This window comes from Canis lupus, chromosome 10, assembly GCF_003254725.2.
Source record: "Canis lupus dingo isolate Sandy chromosome 10, ASM325472v2, whole genome shotgun sequence".
NCBI lineage: Eukaryota > Metazoa > Chordata > Mammalia > Carnivora > Canidae > Canis > Canis lupus.
Window position 1 is genome coordinate 5,780,346 of NC_064252.1, and position 27,002 is coordinate 5,807,347.

A 27,002-nucleotide genomic window follows, 5' to 3' on the forward strand; every position below is an offset into this window, starting at 1 on the left:
AAATTTGGCTTTTTAATTGTTATATGAAATTTAATTTTAAATTAACTCAAATTTGTTTGGGGTCCTAAAATTGACCCATCTACCCTGGAACTATTGATTTGTATTTGATCTTCCCAGTAATCCTGTGAAGCATTCCCAGTGGTTTTCATGAAATGAAAATCAGGTCATATCTCTTCCCTGCTAAAAATCTTAGAGTGGCTTTCTGTTACTCTTAGTATAAAAATCCTTATTATTACCTTAAGCGCATTGTGTAATCTCAGTCCAGCCTACCTCTCTAGCCTTATGTAGCATTTCTCTTGTCATAAACTCCAACATCATTTAGTCAATTCCGCTAACAAATCAAACTCCCAAAGTTCTGGTCTTAGCACATGCTATTCCTTCAATCTAGATAGCTTTTTTCTTGCTTTTTCTGAAATAACTCCTATTCATATGCTAAAGTGTTACTTTTTCAAAGATGCTTTCCTTTATTCTGAATAGAGACCCCTTTATATGCTTTCATAATTTCCTGTACTTTAATTTCACAGCACTTATTGCCACAGTATTTTGCTACATTTATTAACTACTTAATGTCTCTCTCCTCCATTGGACTCTGAATTCCATGAACATAGGGATCTTGGCTATTTTGCTAGCCACCTACTCATGGAGTAGTATGTAAACAGTAGATGTTAAGTATTTATTGAGTGAATGAATGAATTACCATTTCTAAGATGAACAATCTAAAGGTTTTATCACTAACTTCTCTAAAACCTCACATCAAGGAATGTTAGAAAGAGGATTTTGGGGGAAAAAGTAAGAAGAAGAAAAGAAAGAGGATTTTGGCCTAGTACTTTTTTTTTTTAATATAGTTGACTTTATACCTTATGCTATGTTTACTGTCTATCACCATAGTAATAAATACCATCTATCACCTGCAACACTATTGCAATATTGTTGACCATATTCCCTATGCTCTACCTTTTATTCCCGTGATTTATTTATTCTATAACTGGAAGCCTATATCTCCTACTTGCCTTCACCCATTTTGCTGAACCCACCGCCACTAGATGTTATCAATAGTATGTCATTAAATGAGAGAATTAATATTAGTGCTTCCCTCTAGCGACCATCAGTTTATTCTCTGAATTTATAGATCTAATTTTGCTTGTTTGCATTTTCACTTATTTTGTTTTTTAGATTCCATGTGTAAGTGAAATCATAGAGTATTTGTCTTTCTCATTCTGACTTACTTCACTTAACATAATACCCTCTGTAACCTAGTACTTCTGTAGTAAATTTAGGATTCATATTTACTCGTCTGATTTCAAGAGGTAATTTGTGAGCAAAATTAACCATGCAAATAAATTGAAACTAGGTGTGAGAAAAGTTCATCCACAATTTAGTTTACCACCATTCTGTAAAACTTCCTAAAAGAAAGATGGTGTTCACTTTTTGTGTAGTCTTAAGTGACATGAAAATTGACATGAAAATGGGACTCGTATAGGCGTAGTGTGAACACTCGGGCTTTTTCTCCTAAGTTCTTGATAGGCGAAGATCTTTTACCAAAGGTGCTCCACTTTGAAAATACCTATTTTCTTCATAAATAAAATGAATAATGGTTTCTAAAATATATCTTTTGAATAAATATTTCAGTTCTTATTTATAGCTTTGGTAATAACATTTTGCTATCCTTCTGCTATTTCACTTTTTACAAAGAACCTTTACTGTTTCATAAAGAGGGGAAGAGTATAGGATTTTAGTAAGAATCTGTTACATCTTTAGATCTTTGTTAAGTAAATGAGATTTATAATAAAGTTTAAAGTTTAATGTAGTGAAAAAAAAGCATTGAATTTTAGAGTATGAAAACTAGAGTGCATACTGAAAACAGGCCCTGCATTACTCACTTATAATAGAGTTGTGTTTCATTGATAAGTTTCATATTCAGAGTTTTGGTTTCCCCATCTACTAAATAAAAAAAGGAAGGGAAAGAAAAGAGGTTACTGTAACTGTAAATAAGGTGAAAACACTTCATACAAATCTTTTTATAGATATAAAGCATTTTTATTTTGTTATGTGATAATAAAATTCTGATTTAAACAGTGAGTAACATGTTCATTTTATGTCTTTAAAATGTCTGTGGCAGCAGAAAGGAGGGCAAATTGGAAGCAATAAACTTAAAGTGGAGAGACAAGTTGGGCAGCCATTGCAATAATCTATGGAACTGAAAACTAATAGGAAAGGGGAGATGTAAAACTAAGGTACTTTTCTGAAGGTACTAGTTACTAGATGTTATGGGGTGAGAGAAGGAAGGATACAGGATAATATTTTGCTTTCTGCCTTGGGAAATTAATTGTTGATGACATTTATTAAAGGACCCTTAGAGAAGGAGTAAATATGAAAGTGTGAAAATAATTAATGACTAGAGGTTGGGATGTATGAAAAATCCAAGTGGACATGGACTAGTAGGAATTGGAAATATGATTTAATAATGTGGGACGCCTGGGTGGCTCAGCAGTTGAGTGCCTGCCTTTGGCTCAGGTCGTGATCCTGGGGTCCCGGGATCGAGTCCCGCATCGGGCTCCCTGCGAGGAGCCTGCTTCTCCCTCTGCCTATGTCTCTGCCTCTATCTGTATCTGTCTTGCATGAATAAATAAATGAATCTTAAAGAATATGAAGACTGGATGTGGGATGCATGTTTTGGAATCATTGGAGAGTATGAACAGTGAGAGAAGAAGAAGAAATTTGCAACTCTGAAGAAGTTGCAGAAAGAAAGAAAAGAAGAAAAGAAAAGAAAGATATCCCCTGCCCTCTCTTACCAAAAAAAGTATGGTTTAGAAACGATGAGATACATAAAATTATGAATTCTTTGGATTTGCGAGAAACTTTTTGAGCATCCTTTGGAATAGGAAAACCTCTTGGGTTAGGTTGAAGAGTAAGTGAGGATTGAGCAGAAACTTAAGCTTGGGTGCAAGAACAAGTCAGAAAAATGGAGTAGAGAAGAAAATGAGTGTGAGAGTTGGGAGGTGATTTGGAGGAAAAGGGTGAGAGAATTGGCCCTGGTTATATGCTGGGGGGGGGGGGAGGGGAGACAAGGTACATGGAAAAACAAGAGGGTAGGGACTGTTAATGGGTTAGTCTCCGAGACAGAAGGAAACTAAATCCAAAGCATAGAAACAAAAATAATTAGCCTTGGATTTAAGGAGGGTTACATCCTTTGCTGATTAATGAAGGAATCAGGTAAGATTAAGGTGTGGAGCAGGAGAGTTAGACAGAAAGTAGAGGCTTCTAACTTCCTCAGAAAGTAGGGCAGCGTGGTTGTCTATTCAACCAAATGGGTGAAAGACTTAGACTGGCCAAAGTTTTGAAATTGGAAATGGAGAAGGCTATTTGGAGATAGGCTGGAGGATTGTGATCATCTCTGAAGGATTTGAGAGACTGAAGACCATAGATCTTTAATCTCCATGAGATTTTCTTTACTAATTTTTGAACCCAGATAATAGAATTATAATAAAAATATTTTCATATTGGTGTATTAGTGTCTGAGAATTACGGGTTAATGCAAGTGTGAGGCACTCATAAAATTCCTTGTAAGCCATTGTGACCCACTGAAACAGAGGGACATGATAGTAATTAAGCTACAGCCAGAGGCCTCAATCATAGATAAAGTAATCTTGATCATACCTGGTACGTGTACTTCATGGCTTTTTATGTGGGAACACAGTCAGATACCTCAGCATTACTCAGAAATATTTCACCTTTGATTTCATCTAAGGCACAGACTCCTTTGTGCAAGAAAGTTAAATTGGTGCGTATGTCACAAAGTAATTAATGACTCTTTTGTGCTTTGAGCTCTCTGGATATTTGCAGGTTAGTATTTAGATGGATTTTAGATGGTTGCATATCTGTAATGTAGCGCTTCGCTTTCTACTAAAACTTAAATCAGGGCTTCTGGGTGGCTCAGTTGGTTAAGTGTCTGCCTTTGGCTCAGGTTATGTTCCCAGGGTCCTGGATAGAGTCCTGCATCAGGCTCTCTGCTCAGTGGGGAGTCTGCTTCTCCCTCTCCCCCTCCCCCTCTGCTTATGCATGCTCTTTGTCAGATAAATAAAATCTTTAAAATTTTTTAAAAATAAATTGGCTTAAAATCAGTATATGTGTCAATTGTAGGATTTTTTTTACTGTGTTGCTTATATTATTTTCCCAAATATCAAGGGTTATAATGTACTGTTTTTCATGTGCTTTTCTTTCAAGATGTCACCAATCATTTCTACTTTTCTGATTTATTTACTGGATGCTCTAGTTACCAAAAGGAAATAATTTCTTGAGAATGAATATATTTATTCTGTGTCAGAAATGTAAATTTGATAAATTTAGGAATAATCAGATCATGCTTTTCCAAAGAAAATTCTCCAAAGCTTATGTAAATTTTTTATTAAAATGTAATGCTAATTCATCTGTTTGGAAGACATAAGATAGAAAAGATAAATATAAGAAAGAACATAAACTTACAAATTTTCAAAAATATATAGTAAAACAAACTGCATTTTATACATTTTGCTATACATATTTTTATCTTTAAAAAAATCTAAGGAAGTGCTTGGGTGGCCCAGTCTGTTAAGCATCTGACTATTGGTTTTGGCTCAAGTCATGATCTCAGGGTCCTGTGATCGGGCCCTACATTGGCTTCCATGCTCAGTGCAGAGTCAGCTTGTCCTCTCTCTCCCCTCTCAAATAAGTAAACTCTTTAAAAACAAAAACACTGAGTTGTATTTTAATTACTTTTCTTATTTTTATGCTTGAAATGTCTGTTTATTTGTTAACTGTCACTTAACTGTATCAGTTTAACCTCAACATTATTCACTCCATTTTTGTTCAGTGTATATGCATATATATGAACTATTTGATATTAAGTAGAAAATATTAATCATATTTAATATAATATTTCAGGAAGAGAGAAGAGTATACAGAAAATTATAACAAAACATTTATTGCACACATTTCTTAAAGAAGTGAAACATTACGGAAGCAGTTGAATGTCCCTGTGTATGTTTCCCTAATCCCATCTTCTTTCCGCCCTTACCAGAGGGAGCCACCATCTTGAAATAGATTATTATTATTATTATTTTAAGTTACTTACATATTATTTTATGTATATATTTTAATATATATGCATGAATCTGTAAATAGTATATATGTTTGTGGCATGCCTTAAATTTTCTGTAGTCAGCACTGTGTGCACATCTGTTCTCTTCATACTTTGTGTTATATTACATGTATCCTTTTATGATTTTTTTTGCTTCAACATTGTAGTTTTGAGATTTATCCTAATACATAGAGTTGTATTTTTCATTAGTAATTTTTGTGTAATATTTTTGGGTATGAATCTGGATATTAGGGTTTTTTTCTACCATTTCATTCTTAGAAAATATGCTGCACTATATATTATAGTTGTGATTTGTAAATATGTATGAGCGTTTCTGTAGGGTAAACCTTAGCTATGGCAATACGTGCTTGTATGGTATGTACATCTCTATCCTTTTTTTTTTTATTTTATTTATTCATGAGACACACACACACACACACACACACACACACACACACAGGCAGAGACACAGGCAGAGGGAGAAGCAGGCTCCCTATAAGAAGCCGCATGTGGGACTCGATCCTGGATACCAGGATCATGCCCTGAGCCAAAGGCAGATGCTCAGCCGCTCTGCCACCCAGGCATCCCTGTACATCTTTATCATTAATAGATGTTGCCAAACTACCATCCAAAGTGAAGATTCTAGTTTATTCTCCCTTTGGCAGTATACCAATACCTAGTACTACATATCTTTTCCACAACTTGATATTGTGGACACATGTACACATGCTTGTGTGTATCAGCTTAATGAGATGATATGGTGTTAATTTGTATTTTTCCCATTGCTAATGGGATTAAGCAGATGCTCATGGATAGAGGCCATTCTGATTTTTTCTTCCGTGAATTGCTTCTTTTTTTTTCCCCCTCTTATTTTTTTTTTTAAATTTATCAGCTTAAAGGAGTTCTTTATGTATTCTAATCCTTTGTTAGTTATCTGGAGTGTAAGTATCTTCCCCAATCTGTATCTTATCTCTTGGTGGTGTCTTTGTTGAATAGTAGACTTTAATTTTTGGTGGTGTCTTTGTTGAATGGTAGACTTTAATCTTAACCTTGGCAAGTTTATCAGTTTTTTAAGATTTTTGCTTTTTATTTTAACTCTTCTATATACTAAGGTAATAAGATTTTTTTCATATCTTTTTAAAAAAATTATACTTTTACTTTCACATTTACATTTTTAATCTAACTATAACTTATTTTTGTACGGTTAGTTCTGTAACATAGCATGTGTTCCTAAAAATCACCATGTTATATGCAAAATCATGCAATAAAAAACACCAAGCATATGGGGGAAATGGGGTTGGGACACAGAACTCAAAAAATTTTTGTCAGTGACACATTAAAAAACATTTAAAAATGGTAGCACGGTTTTATATATGTTAGATGGTTAAGAAATACATAACTACCACAGTAAATAAGGCATTTTTATTTTGAAAAGGATGAAGTTGACTTGTGGAAGTAGGATTTAAAGGGTTGCAGCTTGAGTTATTGTGAAGTGGTGGAAGGAAGTTTTCTTAAATCTGCCAAGAAGTTGTAACAGCAGATGTGGAGAGTGTGGCTCATAACATATGGGAAGATGTTTGAAATGTTTTGGGTGCCCGGCTGGCTCAGTTAAATGATTCTTGATTTTGGTTTAGGTCATGATTTCATGGTCATGAGATTGAGCCCCACATGGGGCTCTGTCCTGAGAATAGAGCCTGCTTAAGATTCTCTCTCTCCCTCTCCCTTTGCCCTGCCCTTAAAAAAAAAAAAGTGTTTGAAGTGTGTTTTGTGCCTTCCTGTGTGGCTCAGTACAGCTAGGTAGTTGTCTACATTCACCTTATGTTTGTTTCAGAGTTAAGACTGCAGTAAAGCAGTCTAGGCACTTGGGGGCAGGATTTAAGGAGGCACTTCCTTATTAGGGTTTCTAGGTATCTCTCACCTTGCAATAGCCCTGGCCCTGCTTAGGGTTTAAAGTAGTGCTTAAGCATATACTAAAATTTGTGCTACTGTTCCCTACCATATCAATCCTTTAACATATTCAGGTTTTCAAAACAATCATTAGAGTAGAACTGGCTGTATTTGTGAGGCAGAGCTCGAATTCTTTTCCCCATATACTTAGCCAAATCATTCTCCACTACTTCATAATGATGCTCTTGACACAATCATAGTTCTCCATATACTTGCATCCAATTCTTGTTTCTTTGTGCTGTTTCCATTGATCTTTTTGCTTCTCTCTATGCCAGTATCACATTTTTTTAATCATAGGTCTAGCACTAACTTACTTTGTAACTTTGGTCAAGTTATTTCTGTGTGCCTATGAAATTATACTAGTACCCACATTATTGAGGAGTTAAAGGAGTAAGTGAACCAGTATATTAGAGTGCTTACAAATAGCACCTGGCCTGAGAGTAAAGCTCAAATGTTAGTTATTTTGTTATTAAAAGCAATTTCTTTACCTTAATAAGCAGTCTTGGTATTTAGTAGGCTGATACGGTCATCTTATTTCTCCTTTTCCACACTGTTTGAAAGGAAATGGGAAAGGCTTGTGGGAGGATTCCCTGAGAAAGTGACATATAGTTTTTCTGAAAGATGATAGGAATTAAATAGATGTTGGGAGCAGTAGGAGAATAGTCTAGGCAGATGGAGCCATAAGGCAGAAATGGAGTGTTTAGTAACTGAAAGAAGATTATTGTAGTTAGATCTCAGCACAATGAAAAATATTACCAGTTGAGACTAGACAGGCAAGAATAGATAGATCATGCAAGACAATGTTAAGGATTTTAGACTTCATCTTAAAATCATAGTTATAACTGTTTAGAAACATTGTTATTTCATGACTCTTACTCTTTCTTAGAGATTTAAGAGTAAAAGTCATGAAATATCTTTATGAATAGTTCTAGCTATTTAAAAAAGAAAACAACAACAAACCTTGGAAGCTAAAATTGGTCCCGTCTGGATCCTAATAGCATACCAAGGATTAGGAGTACTGTTGAGAATGTGTCAGTCAGGTCTTTGTTCACTTACTTGTAATCTTTGAGAACTGTTGATTCTGTTGTAGGCTTTTATCAATTAAAATTGAGGAATCTTACATTTTGGCAGATCCACAGATTGGTGGTACAGTTTTTATAGTACAAGTCTATGTAAATGTCTTGAAATATTTTTTTTATTTAGTTACTTCATTTAATATTGTTATCTTCCTTGAGCACACCTAAGAAGTCTACATATTATTTCTGTAATAGATGTTTCTGGTTTTTCCTATATTTCCCTCATATTTCATTATTACAGGATTCTACAAATATGATATAGGTTGCCTATGAAAGAAATATGATGGCCTTTTCAGTTGAAGGCAGATAACTATCCATCAGATGTGAGAATCTCCTCTCATCATAGTATCATTATAAAGAAAGTCACTTCAAGATCTAGGAAAGAGAGTTGAACTAGAAATATTATAGCAACAGATGAATAGTACTCATAACAGTAAAGTATTTATTAAATACTTTGGGAGATAAAATCCCATCTTTTAGAAATATATTTTAAGTAAACATAAATATAAATTTGATAGTATTTCCCAAATAGTTTTAATGTAAGTTTTATAAATCACATTGTTATTTATAGTATTAATAATCTAAATTAGATTAATAAATGAAGTAAATAAATAATAAGTAAAATCTTTTAAAAATAAAAATAAAGGGATCCCTGGGTGGTGCAGCGGTTTGGCGCCTGCCTTTGGCCCAGGGCGCGATCCTGGAGACCCGGGATCGAATCCCACATCGGGCTCCCGGTGCATGGAGCCTGCTTCTCCCTCTGTCTATGTCTCTGCCTCTCTCTCTCTCTCTCTCTCTCTGTGACTATCATAAATAAATAAAAATTTAAAAAAAAAAAAATAAAAAATAAAAAATAAAATAAAATTCACTTGGAAGAACAAATGGCCAAAAATAGTTAAGACAGTCTGTAACAACAGCAAGCTAGGGGAACGTGCCCTAAAAAAACCATGATTAAAGTAATAAAGATACTATGAAATTAGCACAATGATTAAAAAAAAAATAGATGGAACAGGAGAAAGGCCACATAGTATGACCTTAATTTGCAAAGAAAGCAAATGAAATGTGTGAATATCTTAAGTCACAGAAGGGTGTCTAAAAAACTTTCAGTGGCTGATACATAATTAAGTATAGTTTTCTTTATTATTTAGCATATAAAGTTATTGCTGGTTTAATCTCTTTATTTTAGAATTAGGATTTCCTTAAGACTTAGTCTCAACAAGGCAGGAAACCACAAATGTTGGAGAGGATGCGGAGAAAAGGGAACCCTCTTACACTGTTGGTGGGAATGTGACCTGGTGCAGCCACTCTGGAAAACTGTGTGGAGGTTCCTCAAAGAGTTAAAAATAGACCTGCCCTACGACCCAGCAATTGCGTTGTTGGGGATTTACCCCAAAGATACAGATGCAATGAAACGCAGGGACACCTGCACCCCGATGTTTATAGCAGCAATGGCCACAATAGCCAAACTGTGGAAGGAGCCGCGGTGTCCATCGAAAGATGAATGGATAAAGAAGCTGTGGTTTATGTATACAATGGAATATTACTCAGCTATTAGAAATGACAAATACCCACAATTTGCTTCAACGTGGATGGAACTGGAGGGTATTATGCTGAGTGAAGTAAGTCAGTCGGAGAAGGACAAACATTATATGTTCTCATTCATGTGGGGAATATAAATAATAGTGAAAAGGAATAGAAGGGAAGGGAGAAGAAATGTGTGGGAAATATCAGAAAGGGAGACAGAACGTAAAGACTGCTAACTCTGGGAAACGAACTAGAGGTGGTAGAAGGGGAGGAGGGCGGGGGGTGGGAGTGAATGGGTGACGGGCACTGGGGGTTATTCTGTATGTTGGTAAATTGAACACCAATAAAAAAAAAAAGACAGTCTCTGCGGGGGGTGGGGGTGAGTGGGTGACGGGCACTGATGGGGGACACTTGACGGGATGAGCACTGGGTGTTATTCTGTATGTTGGTAAATTGAACACCAATAAAAATTATTTTATTTAAAAAAAAATACTTAGTCTCTGAACTTTTTTTCTTCAGAAGTTTCAAACTCTACAGTTTGGGGGCTTTCTGTTACATAATCCTGATATAGTAGGTTTGAAATACTGGTATATAGATAATTCTGCAATACTTATGTTAAGGGAATTAAACTGATGACTATTCCCTAGGAATTGTGGGATTTTGTTAGGTTGGTGCCTTTGCTTCAGACATTTTCAGATATAACTATTTAAACTGTATAACGGTAGGATTTCATTCCTGTACTTAGTACTGTGTGTAGTAAGCACAGATACATTCGAATGATCTCCAAAAAAACTTGGTTACCTATGTTAGTACACATGTGGGCTTTAAACATCTTGTTAACCTTTACTTTTGATTTTGTTTGTGATTGAACCTGGTTGAATGTGGGGAAAATGTTTCTGGAAAAGAATTTTTTAAAAAAAGATTTTATTAATTTATTCATGAGAGACACACAGAGAGAGGCAGAGACACAGGCAGAGGGAGGAGCAGGCTCCCTAAAGGAGCCTAATGTGGGACTCAATCCTGGATCCCAGGATCACGCCCTAAGCTGAAAGCAGACGCTCAATTGCTGAGCCACCCAGGCGTCCCGACTGCAAAAGAATCTAAAATAATTGAGTGTGTAGCAAAGCAGTATTTCATAGTGGGTATAAATATAGTCAGAATAAATTTGTCACATTTTTTAGGTTTATGATTTTAATGCTTTCTTTGCTAGAGCACCATTATTTTACTTTTTCTGTCACTTGTCGTCTGATGAGAAGTTTTAGTAATGCTTACAGTGCCTGATGTACCGCGCTTTTGAAACCAATTAAAAAAAAAAAAAAAAAAACACCTCTCCTCCTTGCCCCAGCAGATTTTATGAGAAATAGATGAAGGCAGTATTGTTAACTAACTTTTGTTGGTAAAGAAGCTAATTTAAAATTTTTTAAAATTTATTATTATTATGATCAGTCTTGCCAGCCTTTAATAATCCACTTTCCTTATCTTCAAAAAGATAAAGTAAAATATATAAAATTAATATACTGTCTTTGTAAGTTTTTTGCAAAGGAACCATTTTCATATTTCTTTGTATTTTACCATGTATTTTAAAATTTGTTTTGATTGATTCTTAGGATTACCATTTGAATTTTTGTTCAGTTGTCAAATGTTTTATTGACTAGCTATTGCATTTTTAAAGAGGTGCTGTTAAGGATTTTTAAAAAAATGTATATAACAGTTGTTCTCAAATAGTATATATTTATAGAACATTTGAAATAACACTTTTTATAAGTGAAATATTTTTTTCCTGAAACTAAGTCACATTACAGTCATTTTCAATAATCCTTTGAAGTAGACATGTATTTTAATATAAAATGAAATATAGGAGTAGCCCGGGGGGCTCAGCGGTTTAGCACCGCCTTCAGCCCAGGGCCTGATCCTGGAGACCTGGGATCAAGTCCCACATCTGGCTTCCTACATGGAGCCTGCTTCTCCCTCTGCCTATGTCTCTGCCTCTTTCTTTCTCTCTCTCTCTCTCTCTCTCTCTCTCTCTCTCTTCCTCCCTCCCTCCCCCTCCCTCCCTCCCTCATGAACAAATAAAATCTTAAAAAAATAAATAAAATAAAGTATCAAAGATAGCTTCTCTGTTGTTCCTACAGTTAGAAGTATTTTCCATTACTGATTTTTTTCTTTTTCTTTTTCTTTCTTTTTTTTTTTTTTTTTTTTTTTAGGTACCTAGTCGATAGTCGCTGGTTTAAACAGTGGAAAAAATATGTTGGCTTTGACAGTTGGGACAAATACCAGATGGGAGATCAAAATGTATATCCTGGACCCATTGATAACTCTGGACTTCTCAAAGGTCATTATTTACTTTCTTCGGTCAGGTTGTAAATGTGTTCATTTGAGTATGTTATAGTCAGTATATGTACTATGGAAAATGTTAACATAAACAAATTGATAAATTAGAAAAATTTCTTTGTATTTATATATTTGACCTAATGTACTCAGATTATTCTATCATAATTAGTTATTACTCTGTAGCATGACAGACTTTTTCATTTATTATGTAAGAATGGTTAATTATTATTTAAACCTTTAAGTGAAAAATGTAAGAAAGTATTATCTTATAATTTGAGGGAGATGCTGTATTGTTATTATTTTTCCTAATGGACACATGACTTTGTTTTTTTAAGTTTGGGAGCACTGATACATGTTTACATTCTTGAATTTTTGCATCAGTCTTCTACAGCCCTCACTGACCAGTCTTCTATACCTCTCATTACATTTGAAGAGAATAAAACCTAAGAACCAGAACTTCCATTTCTGGCCAAGATAGAATAACAGGGACTCGATTTATTCTTCTACCTGAGCAAACTAAGACCTTGACAGAATATATATAAAATAATGGTTCTCAAAACATTGGATACCAGGCAACAAAGAACAGTGATCCTTGAGAGATAGGAAACAGATGAGGTAAGCTGTATGATTGCCTCAGCTTGGTGTATTGAAAAGAGTGTTCAAGACAAGGCGCAGAAAAGGAAACCTGTGTAAACCCTGGCAATCTCCCTTAGTTGAAGAAAGAGTTTGGAGTCCAGGGAGACCCGGGCCACCAGAGTTTTCAGGAGAGAATACCAGATAGGAATGACCAGCAAAAGACAGGAGACACAGAGACCTAGAGATATACAGAGGGTCTAAAAATATTTTAAGTAGAAAAAATAATGAACAAATGAAACAAATACAAAACAACAAGATGATAGATTTAAATTTTTCTTTATGAATAATCACGTTAAATACTCCCATTTAGAGGTAGAGCTTGAATTTAAAAATAAGACATAACTATGTCTTAACTATGTTGTAACTTCCTACAAGAAAGTCCACCTTTTAATATAAAGATACACATGGATTATAAGAAATTGAAAAAGGTATGCCATATTATGGTAAGCAGAATTCTAAGACTGACTCTCAGTGACTTGTATATAATCATCTCCCCCTTAGAAAACTGGTATAGCCTGTGAATAGGATGAGATATCATTCCCATGATAATTTATGTTGTATAGCAAAAGGGAGGTTATCCCAGTGATTTTAATCTAATCTAAAAGCAGACTGTTTTTCTGGCTGTTGGCAGAAGTCAGAGATTTAAAGCATGAGAAATACTCAGTGTATCATTACTGGTCTGAAAATGGAAGAAGCCATGTGAGAAGAAAGGCAGGTGTCCTCTAGGAACAGAGACAGACATGGCCCACAGCCTGTAAGGAAACAGACCACCTCAAACCTGGCACCGTGGAGAACTGAATTCTGCCAACAATCCAAATGGACTTGGAAGCAGATTCTTCCCCAGAGTCTTTAGATAGGAGATCAGCCCATCTGACATCTTGATTTCTGCCTTATGAGCCTTAAAGTGGAGGATCCAGTTGAGCCCATCTGAACTTGTAGCCCACAAAATTGTGAGATGGAAAATAAGTATTGTTTTCGGGGTGCCTGGGTAGTGCAGTTTGTAAAGCATCCAGCTCTTGGTTTTCAGCTCAGGTTGTGAGATCAAGCCCTACATTGGGCTCCACGCTCAGCACAGAGTCTGCTTAAGACACTCTTCTTCTGCGCTGCCACACCTCTCTTTCAAAATAAATCAGTCTTTTTTAAAAAAAGTATTTTCAGCCACTATATTAGTTTTTTATGCAGCAAATAGAAAAGTAGTACATGTGCTTAACACTGATCAAAAGAAAGCTGGAGTGGCAGTGTTAATATATAATTATATAATATGTGAGTATATAGATAAAGAAAATGAGAGTCTCAAATCAGTGACATTGGTTTTTAAGAAACCAAAAAAGAAAATATTAAATGTAAACAAAAGAAGAAAAATAAATTCAGAAGAGAAATTAAAGAAAGAAGAGAGAAATAAAGAAAATTAATAAAACTAAAAGCTGGTTCTTTTCAAAATGAATGTGATATGTATCAATTATTAAAAAAACAGATTCTTTGTGAGAATAACAAAATTGATCCATATTTAGTTTGATCAGAATAAAAAGAAGAAAGACACAATTGCCAATATCAGGGATACAAGATAGGTAATAAGAGTACATTCAGAATCCACAAATATTAAATGGACAATAAAGAAATATCATGAACTTTATGCCATTAAATTCAATAAACTAGATGAAAAATATGAAAACTACCAAAGCACATTCCAAAAGAATAGATTGCCCGAATTATAGAAATGGTTTCCAAGTAGTGCCACTGGTGAGTTCAACCAAATATTTAAGGGAGAAATACTTATTTTATACAACTCTTCCAGAAAATTAGGAGATAATACTTCCCAACTCATGCTATGAAACCATCATTACCTTGATACCAAAATCTTACAGTCATTTCAAGAAAACTAGACCAATATCTTGTCTAAACAGAAGTTTAATAAATCAAGTCAGTTGTGACCTGCAATCATGACAAATCATATATATGTCATGTAGAGATATATATTTAAAAGGTAACATATCATGTAAGGTAAAAGAGTAAAATAGAAAGAAACGTCCTCATCCTCATGATGGGCATATGAAAAACCTACAGGTGACATGAAAAAGGCAAGAGTGTCCACTCCTCTCTTCAGCCAACATTATTGGAATTGCTCTACCCAGTGCAGTAAGGCAAGAAGAGATAAAAAGCATACAGATTGTATAGGAAGAAGTAATCAATTTGCTTTTATTCACAGGCAGCTGTGTCCATGTAGAAAATTTAATTGAATCTACTCCCCACCCCCACCCCCTCCCGCCATAAAAAAAAAAAGCTCCTAGAGACACCTGGGGCTTAGTTAAGTATCTGCCTTTGGCTCAGGTCATGATCTCAGGGTCCTGGATCAAACCCCAAGTCAGGCTCTCTGCTAAATGGTGAGTCTGCTTCTCCCTCTCCTTCTGCCCCTCCCCGCTGCTTGTGTGCTCTAACTCTCACATAAATAAATAAGATGTTTTTGTAAAAAAAAAAAAAAAAAAAAGCTTCTAAAGACTAATAAATGTTTCTGGAATATAAGATCACTGTTTTGAAACCCAGTTGTATCTTTATATGCTAACAAAGCACTAACATGAATAGACATTTTAAGAATACATTTTATAATAACATCAAAAAATATAAAATATGAGTAAATCTGACAGAATATGTGCAAGACCTGTACACTGAGAACTAGAAGACATTGCAGATAGAAACTAAAACCTAAATAGAGAATACATGTTGGTCAAAGACTCAATATTGTCAAATTTCTCCCCTCAAACTATAGATTCAACACAATTCCAAATTACATTTCTAGTAGGCATCTAAAAAATTGAGAGAGAAAAAAATTTGAAATTGAATTTACCTATCATAGAATTCATCCTTTTAAATTGTAAAATTCGGTGGTTTTAGTATATTCACAAAGTTGTACAACCGTCACCACCATCTAATTCCACAATATTTTAATCACTCTCCTTTCCCTCTAAAACTTCCCAACCCTCAGCAACCACTAATCTACCTTGTCTTTGGGTTTACCTATTTTGGACATTTCATCTAAATAGAATCATAGTATGTAGCCTTTAATATTTTCACTTAACACAGAGTTTTAACGTGTCATCCATGTAACATGAATCAATATTTCATTGCTTTTTATAGATGAATAATTTTCCATTCTGTGGATATACCACATTTAATTAATCCATCAACTGAGGGATCTTTGAGTTGTTTTCAATTTCTGGCTAATGAATTGCATATACTTAGATGTGCAATTACTAGATTAGATAGTAACTCTGTATTTAACTATTTAAGGAATTGTGAGACTGTGTTCCAAAATAGTTGCACTATTTTACATTTTCACCAGCAATATATGAAGGTTCCAGTTTCTCCGTATCCTTGCCAGCACCATTGTCTGTCCTTTTATTATAGTCATCCTACTGGATATGGTGTGGTATCTCATTATTTTGATTTGTATCTCCCTAGTGATTAATGATGCGAAGTATCTTATCTGTGCTGGTTATGTACAGTTTTTTGGAGAAATGTCTGTCCTGATCCTGTTGCTTTTTAATTGGATTATCTTTTTGTTCTTATGTTTTAAGTGTTTATATATTCTGGAATATATATCAGGTATATGATTTCCAAAAATTGTCTCCCATTCTGTAGATTGTCTTTTACTTTCTTTTTTTTTTTTTTAAGAATTATTTATTTATTTATGATAGACACAGAGTGAGAGAGAGAGAGAGAGAGGCAGAGTGTGTCACAGGCAGAGGGAGAAGCAGGCTCCATGCCAGGAGCCCGACGTGAAACTCAATCCCGGACTCCAGGATCGTGCCATGGGCCAAAGGCAGGCGCTAAACCGCTGAGCCACCCAGGGATCCCCTGTCTTTTACTTTCTTATTTTATTTTTTTAGTATTTTTTTTAATTTTTATTTATTTATGATATCACAGAGAGAGAGAGAGAGAGAGAGAGAGAGGCAGAGACACAGGCAGAGGGAGAAGCAGGCTCCATGCACTGGGAGCCCGACGTGGGATTCGATCCCGGGTCCCCAGGATCGCGCCCTGGGCCAAAGGCAGGCGCTAAACTGCTGCGCCACCCAGGGATCCCATGTCTTTTACTTTCTTGATGGTATCTTTGAAGTATAGAAGTTTTTATTTTTATTTTATATTTTTTTAAGGTTTTATTTATTTATTCATGAGAGAGAGAGAGAGAGAGAGGCCAAGACACAGGCAGAGGGAGAAGCAGGCCCTGTGCAGGGAGCCTGACGTGGGACTCGATCCTGGGTCTCCAGGATCACCCCCTGGGCTGAAGGCGGCACTAAACCGCTGGGCCATCAGGGTTGCCCTGGCGTATAGAAGTTTTTAATTCTGAGTCCAGTTTATATTTTTTCTTTGGTTACTTGGGGCTGTGGTGTCAGAATGCATCACCTAATCCAGGGTCATACTTGCTTCTAAGAGTTTTATAGGGGGCAGCCCGGATGGCTCAGTGGTTTAGCGCCGCCTTTGGCCCAGGGTGTGGTCCTGGAGACCCGGGATCGAGTCCCACATCAGGCTCCCTGCACGGAGCCTGCTTCCCCCTCTGCCTATGTATCTACCTCTGTGTGTGTGTGTCTTTCATGAATAAATAAATTTTAAAAATCTTTTAAAAAATAAGAGTTTTATAGTTCTAGTTGTTACATTTATGACTTTGGTCAGTTTTAATACTTGTATGTAGTGTGTGAGGTAAGGACCAATTGAACATATTAGAGAATCTAAAAGGACATCCACTCAGTAGAGAGAGGATAGTCTTTTAAACAAATGCTGCTTGAGCATTAGGTATCTGCTTTGAAAAACAAAACCCCAAAACTGAATTTTGATCCATATCTGGCATCGTATACGAAATAAACTCAAAACAGATCATATAAACTATAAAACAGGAAAAAAAATCTTTGTGACATTGTGTTATGAGGTGTCTTAAATGTGATACAAAAAGCATAGTTGATGAAATAAGGAACTTTATGCCATTAATTGTGTTTGATCAGGAATAAAAACCTCTTCATATGATACTGTTAAAAAAAATGAAAAGACAAAAACCACAATGTGGGGGAAATATTTGGAGTTCACTTAGTTGATGAAAAACTTATATTCAGAGTAAAGAATTCTCAAAACTTTATGAAGATAACATGAAAACCTAGTGGGAAATGTAGGCAAAAGAGTTGAAAGAAAATGGAGGGACGCCTGGGTGTCTCAGCGGTTGAGCATCTGCCTTCGCTCAGGGTGATCCCTGGGTCCCTGCGGGGAGGCTGCTTCTCCCTCTGCCTCTGTCTCTGCCCCTCTCTCTTTCTCATGAATAAATAAATAACATCTTTTAAAAAAACAACAAAATAGTTTTCAAAAACTACAAAGATACTCAACAATATTAGTCATTAGAGAAATGAGGCTTAAAACCACAATGAAGTACTATTATATGTGTATCAGAAAATTTAAAATTCATTTAAAATTTAAATGAATGACCAATAGTGTTGACAAGGATGTGAAACAAGTGGTACTTTTATATACTGTTTTTGGAAATGAAATAGGGAATTTTAAAAAAAGCTAAATACACGTTTACTACAGAAACCAGTTATTCCACTCCTACATATTTACCCAAAGGAAATGAGAGCATTATCCATATGTGAATACTGATATGTGAATGTTCATAGCAGTGTTATTTGTAATAGAGAAAATTGGAAGCAACTCCAAATTCCCATCAGTAGCTGAATGGATAAGAAAATTAAAAAAAAAAAAAAAAAAAGAGAAAAAGAAAAAAGAAAATTATAGTATATTCATCTGATGAAGTCCTACCCAGCAACTGAAAGGAATGAAGTATTGGTTGGTACGTAAAAAGAAAGAAAGAAAGATGACTCTCAAGATGATTATGTGGTGTAAAGGAAGCCAAACAAAAACAGTACATCTAATTTTTATAAAAAATTCAAGAAAATGGGGCACCTGTGTGGCTCAGTGTTTGAGCGTCTGCCTTTGGATCAGGTCATGATCCTGGGGTCCTAGTATTGAGAACCGCATCAGGCTCCCCATAGGAGCCTACTTCTCCCTCTGCCTATGTCTCTACCTCTCTCTCTGTCTCATAAATAAATAAATAAAATCTTTTTAAAAATCAAGAAAATGCCTGTAGTAACAAAACAGACTTAATTTTCATATAAAATTCTACAAAATGCACATTAGTCTATAGTAGCAAAATAGAGATAAGTGATTTTCTGGGGACAGGGCAGTACACTTGGAGAGACAGTAAGGAGAGATTACAAAGGACTACTAGGAGGACTACTTTGAGGGAGATGAATATATTCATCATTTTGGTTGTGATGGTTTCATATTTGCTTTGCTGTGTCATACCTAATAGTTCACTTTAAATATGTGCATTTTATTGTATATTAACTATATATCAATATATCAGAAATAACAAATACCAGCTCTTTTGTGTTTAGCTTAGGGGTAGTCTCCTCCCTTAAAAATAAATTCATTGTTTTATTTCGTCCATTAGATACATTAGAACAAAATTACTGTTGGATTCTGATACATAAATCATTTACTCACACTCTTGATTTGTGGAAAACAGCATAAAAGTCTTAATTTTTAAACTTTTCGTTCTTTTCCTAAGTTTTCTTCAAGGCAGTCTGTTAATAGTAAAAGAAAATGGATATATTAGAGTAAACCAGTTTGTGTTTGAATCTAGTTTCTTTTTTTTTTTTTTTTTTTGAATCTAGTTTCTATAGTCTTCTGTATGTGTAACCTTCGGCAAGCTAATCAATACCTGAACCTGTTCACTGATTAATTTGGAGATATCTACCACCTAATATTGTTTTGAAAAGTTACCTGAGAGGGGATCCCTGGGTGGTGCAGCGGTTTGGCGCCTGCCTTTGGCCCAAGGCGCGATCCTGGAGACCCGGGATCAAATTCCACATCGGGCTCCCGGTGCATGGAGCCTGCTTCTCCCTCTGCCTATGTCTCTGCCTCTCTCTCTCTCTCTCTGTGACTATCATAAATAAAAAAAATTAAAAAAAAAAAAAAAAAGAAAGAAAAGTTATCTGAGAGAGCAGTGTTTTCTAGTAACACTTTTCACAGTACCTGCAATTTTCTGTATGATCTTGGGCAAGTTACTCAGTTTCCCTGAAAATATTTTCCAATACAAAATGGAGATACCTATCTAATAGGATTGATTGTTTGGAGAACTGACTGAGATAATGTGGTTGTCTACTGTAATATGTCTCATGCATATAAAGGTTTAGAATATGTAAGCTGCTTTCATCTTTAGCAGGTTCTGAAAATATGTTCCAAATTGTTAGTTTCCCCAGCAAGAATTAAAAATTACAACTGGGTTTAAAAAACTGAGTTTAAAAAATTAATGCTTAATTTGCATCTACTATTAAAGTCTGTATTATACAATTTAAAGTTTTATAACTTCTGCTCTATAGGAAGATTTTTCTCAAAGTTTAGTCTAATTCTGTGCCCATAGATTGATCCTAGATGGAATAAATAACTTTCTCTCCATCCTTTCAGAATTTTTCCAATTTCTAGATTTATGTTGTTACATCTAGTTAGGAATAGTGTGTTCTCATTATGGAGATGCTACTGAGAACAAATTTGCTTCCAATGTTTTTTCATTTAAGACTGGCTCAATCTACTTTATGGTGTATATAACTCAATGAACTGTATCTGTTTCTGTATTTTGAAAAGTCAGGTAAAAGGACCAGATAATAATAAGTAAGTCTCAGATTAGGACTGTCATGTGTAACTCATGGTATTGCTTCTAGATCTCTGGCCTGTCCTGTACTAAATTTTTAGTTTAACAAGAAATTTGTTAACGATCATAGAATTAGCACTACATTTGAACAACTACTTCTGCTTGAGATTTTGGGGGAGGAATCTAGATCGTGGGCCTTCTGGCGTAATGATTTTTTTCACAAGATGCCCTTTTGTGGTTTCCAGCCCATATGCCTCAGGGTCATTAAAAGGTTATCTGTTTGCTTCTGAATTTCCTTCATCAGCTAATACTAGAATGACCAGTTACCATGTGGAGGATCTCCTACTTAAAACATTTGGGAAATTTTCTTTCAGATCCCTTGGCATTTTTTTAAAGGTCACCTTAGTATTTTTTTAAAAAGCTTTATAAAAAGTTATGTCTTTAAATACTGTTCATTGACTACTGGTGCACATTGTATCTTTTTAAAGTAACAGTTTATTTTGAAATATGTAGATTTATATGTGAATTTCAGAGCTTTCTTCAGAATTCATTTAAATACTTAAATTAGTCTCTGTGAGTTTAAATAATTTATGATGTTTATACTAAAGTACTTAGATATATGTACTATTGTTTCTTTTTATTTTTTGAGTTTACTTTTTTCTTTTGCAGATGGTGATGCCCAGTCACTTAAGGAACATCTTATTGATGAATTGGATTATATACTATTGCCAACTGAGGGCTGGAATAAACTTGTCAGCTGGTACACATTGATGGAAGGTCAAGAACCAATAGCACGAAAGGTACATATTTAGAATAAGTGAATAAAATCATTTTTTGAAATAGTTCACATATTATTGTTAATTTAATGACTCATGAAGCCTCATCAATAGTCTAGGAGAAAAAGATCAAAATGTTACTTTTTGTAACACTGTATAATAATAATAATAACAGCTAACACCTGTAGAGGATTAATTATTTGCTAACCACTGTTATAAATATCAAATTATTAAGTTAATAATTTAATCCTCATAGGAAGCTCTATAGGGTAAATATTACCTTCATTTTATAGATGAGAAATGGGGACAGAGGTTGAGAAGCTCAGGGTCTTTTAGAAAGTCACATCAAGTTAGAAACTTGGGAATCTGTTTTCTTAACCACTGTGCTAGAAGTTTTACAATTATAGTCTAGAAACATTAAAGATGGCCCATTATCTTTACTTTTTGGAACTAAAAAGTCATTTATGAAAGTGAAGATGTCATCATAGCAGAATACCAAATGTTTAAAGTAGATTTGCCAGTCTTACATGATAAGTATTTGTTAGTGTATCAGGCAGGGAAGGGGAAAGAAGGTAGGGTTTGGAGACCAGAATCTCTGAGCATATAATTATTTATCTGTGTTGGTTTTTTCTGCACAGAAATGATTAAAAAGCCAAAGTATGTAACACAAGGGTATAAACCTCTAGTAGACCAAACCATGCATAGATTTATTTATAACCGGCTGCAGAGTAGCTGTATTAAGAATTTGTATGTATATATTGATGGTTTAGTTATAGAATTTAAATCTTGTTTCTAAATAGAATGTGAATGTACCTTTGATTTGGTTCAGTTTAGTTTTGTTCCTTAGCCTCACTCAGCCTTCTCTTGTAACCATTTCAAAATTAGGATTTTTGTCATTATGAATGCTAGCCTTATACATATAAAATGACTTATTGTTATATCTGTAGTTGCTAGAGAATTGACTGTTTTGATCAATTGAAGGATAGATTGTTTAGCTCTAAAACTGCTTAGCAGAAGTTTTTTCCTGGAATAAAGGAAAATCTGTGCCTGGAATATTTTCAGATATGCTAAACTATATTACTTTAACCTTAATGATATACTTTTTTATTTTCTCTTAATAGAAGATAGCATATTATACTATACAAGTATTTGGTATGGCAAACAGACAACAACTTTGTTGGCATTACTTTTTGAAAGAACACATAGTAGGATTTCTTCAAATCTGTATCTAATAGCAAATTGAAGTTAAATAAATTAAAATCAGGGATGCCTGGATGGCTTAGTGGTTGAACATCTGCCTTTGGCTCAAGTCGTGATCTCGGGGTCCTGGGATCGAATCCTGCATCAGGCTCCCTACAGGAAGCCTGTTTCTCCCTCTGCCTATGTCTCTGCCTCTCTGTGTGTTTTTAAATAAGTAAGTAAATAAATAAATAAATCTTTAAGAAAAATAAAATACATAAAAAATAAAAATCATGAAAACTTCACACTAGTAGAAAGAAAAAAAGTTTCTCTATTAGGAAGCCATGTATTTATTTTTAATAAGATAGTCTGGGGATCCCTGGGTGGCGCAACAGTTTAGAGCCTGCCTTTGGCCCAGGGTGTGATCCTGGAGACTGAGGATCAAATCCCACATCGGGCTCCCGGTGCATGGAGCCTGCTTCTCCCTCTGCCTATGTCTCTGCCTTTCTCTCTCTCTCTCTCTCTCTCTATCATAAATAAATAAAAAAATTAAAAAAAAAAATAAGATAGTCTGAATTTATTCAACCTGTAAGATAATATTTAAATGTTAGTATGCATAAAATTATCTGGAGTTTTGTGTCTTCCTTCAAAATTAGTAAGTCTGGAAATTTCCACCTTTACTTTGCCCCATGTGACAATGAAATTTACTTAAAAGAATAACTGTTATTTTGGGTCTGAAGCCCAACTTTGAATTTTACTAATCTCTGATTGAATTGAGGAATCTAAGACTGGTGGATACAAAAACAAAGTTAACCATCTCTTTGGACCTCAAATCATCTCTCAAATATTTTGTTTATAGAGTCAGGAACTCAGTTAAAACAACGACGACAGAATAGGCAAAAATGAACAAGAAATACAGTGGAACCAAAATCCAAGTTAGAAACAATAGACAGTAGAAAGAGACTCATAAAGAATCCAGATAATGGAGTTATCATATAGAAACTTTAAAGTACTGTGCTAATTATGTTTTAAAAAATAAGGTAGTTGAAAGACAAAACTATTAAGATCTAAATGTGATTATATACTTCTAAAACATATTTTATATATATTTTATATATATATATATAAATAATATAAAAAGATTAAGAAGTAAATGCTCAGTATTTGAATAAAACACTAAGTAGAACCAGAGAAAATTTGTAAACTGAATAACATCAGTTGAAAAATATACAGACTAAAGCTTAGAGAGACTGTGGGATGGAATATACAGAAATAAGCAAAGAAGATCGGAGCACAGTGCATAAATTTAATATACATAGAAGTGGGCTCTTAGGGGAATCCCTGGGTGGCTCAGCAGTTTAGCGCCTGCCTTCAGCCCAGGGCGTGATCCTGGAGTCCCGGGATCGAGTCCCACGTCGGGCTCCTGGCATGGAGCCTGCTTCTTCCTCTGCCTGTGTCTCTGCCTCTCTCTCTCCCCTCTGTGTCTTTCATGAATAAATAAATAAAATCTTAAAAAAAAAAAAAAAAAAGAAGTGGGCTCTTAGAAAAGGAAGGAATAGGGTAGAAATAACATTGAAAATAATAGCTGAAAATTTTCTAAAACTGATGAAAGGTGACATGCTATATAGAGTCAAGAAATGCCGTGAAACCCATGCTAAAAAATCTATGAAACAAAACCATCCCATTAAAACTGTTCAAAAGCAAAGGCAAAAAATTCCTAATAGTAGCCAGAAAAAGGAAAGTCTGTTATTTTCAAAGTAAGAATAAACAATGATTTCTCAAGAGAAATGAAGGCTTAAAAAGTAACAGTCTTCAACATGATGAAAGAAAATAACTGCCAACTTAGATTTCTGTAACAAAGGAAAGGACTCTTCAGAAAAGGATCCTTCAGGTGGTGAAAACTATTTTCAAGTAAACAACTTGATTGAATTTGTTAGTAGCAGACCTGCACTAAAGGAAATAGAAAACAGTCTTCAGAATGGAAGGGAGATTATTCCATATGGAAGCTTGGAGACAAAGGAAAAACTGTAGATTGACAACAGTAAATATTGTGAATAAGTCTTAAGGCAGACTGTTTAAAATGCTGGTGATTTCTTACTGGGATGAATATATGCATATATTTTAAATATGTAATACTTGCATATATATTGAAATAGTAGCCTCCTACTTTACCTCCGATGTTCTCCTCTTTATATCCATGTACTTGGGTAGTCTCCTGTGGCTAGTAACCTATAGCAGAAGTTATAGTAGATATATCACTTTCAAGATTAGATTTTAGAGTCAAGGGAATCAAAAGGTACAAATTTCCAGTTATAAAATAGGTGTTATGGATATGTAATATATAGCATGGTGACTGTAGTTAATAATACTGTAGATCTTAAATGTTCTCATCACAAGAAAAAAAATTTGTAATAGGATGATGGATATTAACTAAACTTATTGGGATCATTTCACAACATAGACAAATACTGAATCATGTTTTACATCTGAAACTAATATATATGTCAGTTTTGCCTCATTAAAATAAAAAAGATCAGATTATAAAAGACACCTTGGGTACACACTCCCACTTGCTCTCATTTCTCAGTCTGGGAATTCAACTGCATACTCAGGCACCCTGTGGTGGGGCTCATGGTAAGGAACTGAGATCTCTGACCAGTAGAGATAAATGGAGGCCTGCTAACAGCCATGGGAATGAGCTTGGAAATGAATCCTCCAGTCTCATTCTGCTTTCAGATAATTGAAGCCCCAGCCCACAGCTTGACAGCAATCTTTCAAGAGATCTCAAGCCAGAACAACCCAGCTAAGCTGCTCCAGATTCTTGACCCTTAGAAACTATGTGAAATAATATTTACTCTCTTAAGTTGCTGAGTTTTGGGGTGATTTATTATGCAGCAGTAGAAAACTGATAACTAATTTTGGTACCTGGAAAATGTGTGCAAAACTTGAATTGTGGTGGTGGCTTTAGAACCAGGCAGGAGGTAGAAGTTGTAAAAACCTGTAAGAGTTTTAATGAAAGCCAAAGGTGCCTTGAATAAATGGTTAGTAGAATTGTAGACTTTGAGGAGGCTGCCAGTGAGGACTTAAAGGAAAGTGAGGAAAATCTTTTTGGAACCCAGGACAAAGTGATCTTTATTATAAGGTAGCAGAAAGTTTTGCAACATGTCAACTGCATGAATTGAAAGGTAAATAATATATCCAGTGAGCTGAATGATCTGCCAAAACTGCTGGATTTTTCTTGTGCTGCGTATAGTCAGATGTAAGAAGGGAGAAAGAAACTAAAGAAAAGGCTCTTAAAAAGGAGCTAATACTTACTAGTCTTTAAGGATTTTTGTCCTCTCCAGATCACAAACAATGCTGAAACTATATATTCCCAAGCAAGATGAAACTCAAGGCACTCTCAGGAAAGCATGATCTAAGGTTAAATTAGCCAAGGGTACGACTGTAAAATTCTTTTTAAGACCTCAGAAAAATCAAAAGTGGTGCCTCACAATCCTGTTCAGACAAAAGGCCCTTTAAAAATTTTCAGGGTATACTTCATACTTCCTCTCAGCATGTGACTTCTAAGAACAGTAGGGCTTCTAACAAGCTTAAGGGCATTGCCCTTCAGTTTTCTCAGCATAAACCAGGATAGGACATATCTAGAGGACATTAGTGGATGTGACTTTTTGTCTAATGGAATTAGACTGCAATTAGATCCACTGGAGACCTTTGATGTTTTCAAGAACCATATCTTCTTGGGCTGCAGGGACAGTGTAAAATCAGAGGTCTCCTAGACTTCTACAAGCAGGAGTCAGACTGAGAATTTACTCATCTGTAAACACATGCTAACTTTCATGGAAATAGTAGGACTCAGGAAGCAGAATCAAGTGGTGAAGAGTCATTTTCAGGTAAGGGCAGAATAAGCCCTAATGAAGGATAAGTATTTGCCCAGGTAGATTTCAGAATTTCTGTAGAGCATTGACTCCTTTGTTCCTCTTTCCTCCTTGCCCCTTTTAACAGGAATATCTAAAAAATGGGATCCCTGGGTGGCGCAGCAGTTTGGCACCTGCCTTTGGCCCGGGGCACGATCCTGGAGACCCGGGATCGAATCCCACGTCGGGCTCCCTGCATGGAGCCTGCTTCTCCCTCTGCCTATGTCTCTGCCTCTCTCTCTCTCTCTGACTATCATGAATAAATAAATAAAATCTTTAAAAAAAAAAAAAGGAATATCTAAAAAATATCTTCTGCATGCCCCACCAATGTTATTTTGGGTGTATGTGGTGCAGAAAACTCATCTTGTAGTTCACAGAATTATAGAGAACTTTACTCAAGGTGCTTAAGCTATACCCAAGGATCCTTATCTGCACCTGGATCAGATATAAACGACAAGTTTCTGAACTTGGAGGGGTGATACTGCTGGGGGGCTATGCAGGTAGTGAATGTATTTTTTGCATGTTGTGGGGAGGGACTGTGACTTACTGGGAGCCAGAGAGTGGACTGTGGTAGCCACCCTCATAATGCTCCCCAGTGATACATCTCCTGGTATTCATACTCTTGTGTAATCTCTCACATTGTACTGGAGTTAGTCTTGACCAGCAAAATATGGCAGAAGTAATAATATGTTACTCCTGGGATTAGTTTCTAAAAGATGGGGAGTGCTTTTTTGCGCTCTCTTGTACGCATGCACTCACTCTCTCCCTCTTCTGTCAATCACTCTGAGTGAAGCCATATTGCCATGTAGGTGTCCT

General features: G+C 35.3%; 1 protein-coding gene across 8 annotated transcripts in view; it reads left to right on the forward strand.

Annotated features, from left to right (window-relative positions):
• USP15 (ubiquitin specific peptidase 15) overlaps positions 1-27,002 on the forward strand; it is a 122,905-nt gene that overhangs the window by 10,085 nt on the left and 85,818 nt on the right. For all 8 annotated transcript variants that reach the window (XR_007413343.1, XR_007413344.1, XR_007413346.1 and 5 more), the window contains exons 2-3: positions 11,868-11,995; positions 20,987-21,117. Coding sequence is in view for 5 of the 8 variants with exons in the window: in XM_025476763.3 (XP_025332548.1) it covers positions 11,868-11,995; positions 20,987-21,117 (259 nt within the window). In the remaining 3 variants the exon portion in view is untranslated. The remainder of the gene's footprint in view (positions 1-11,867; positions 11,996-20,986; positions 21,118-27,002) is intronic.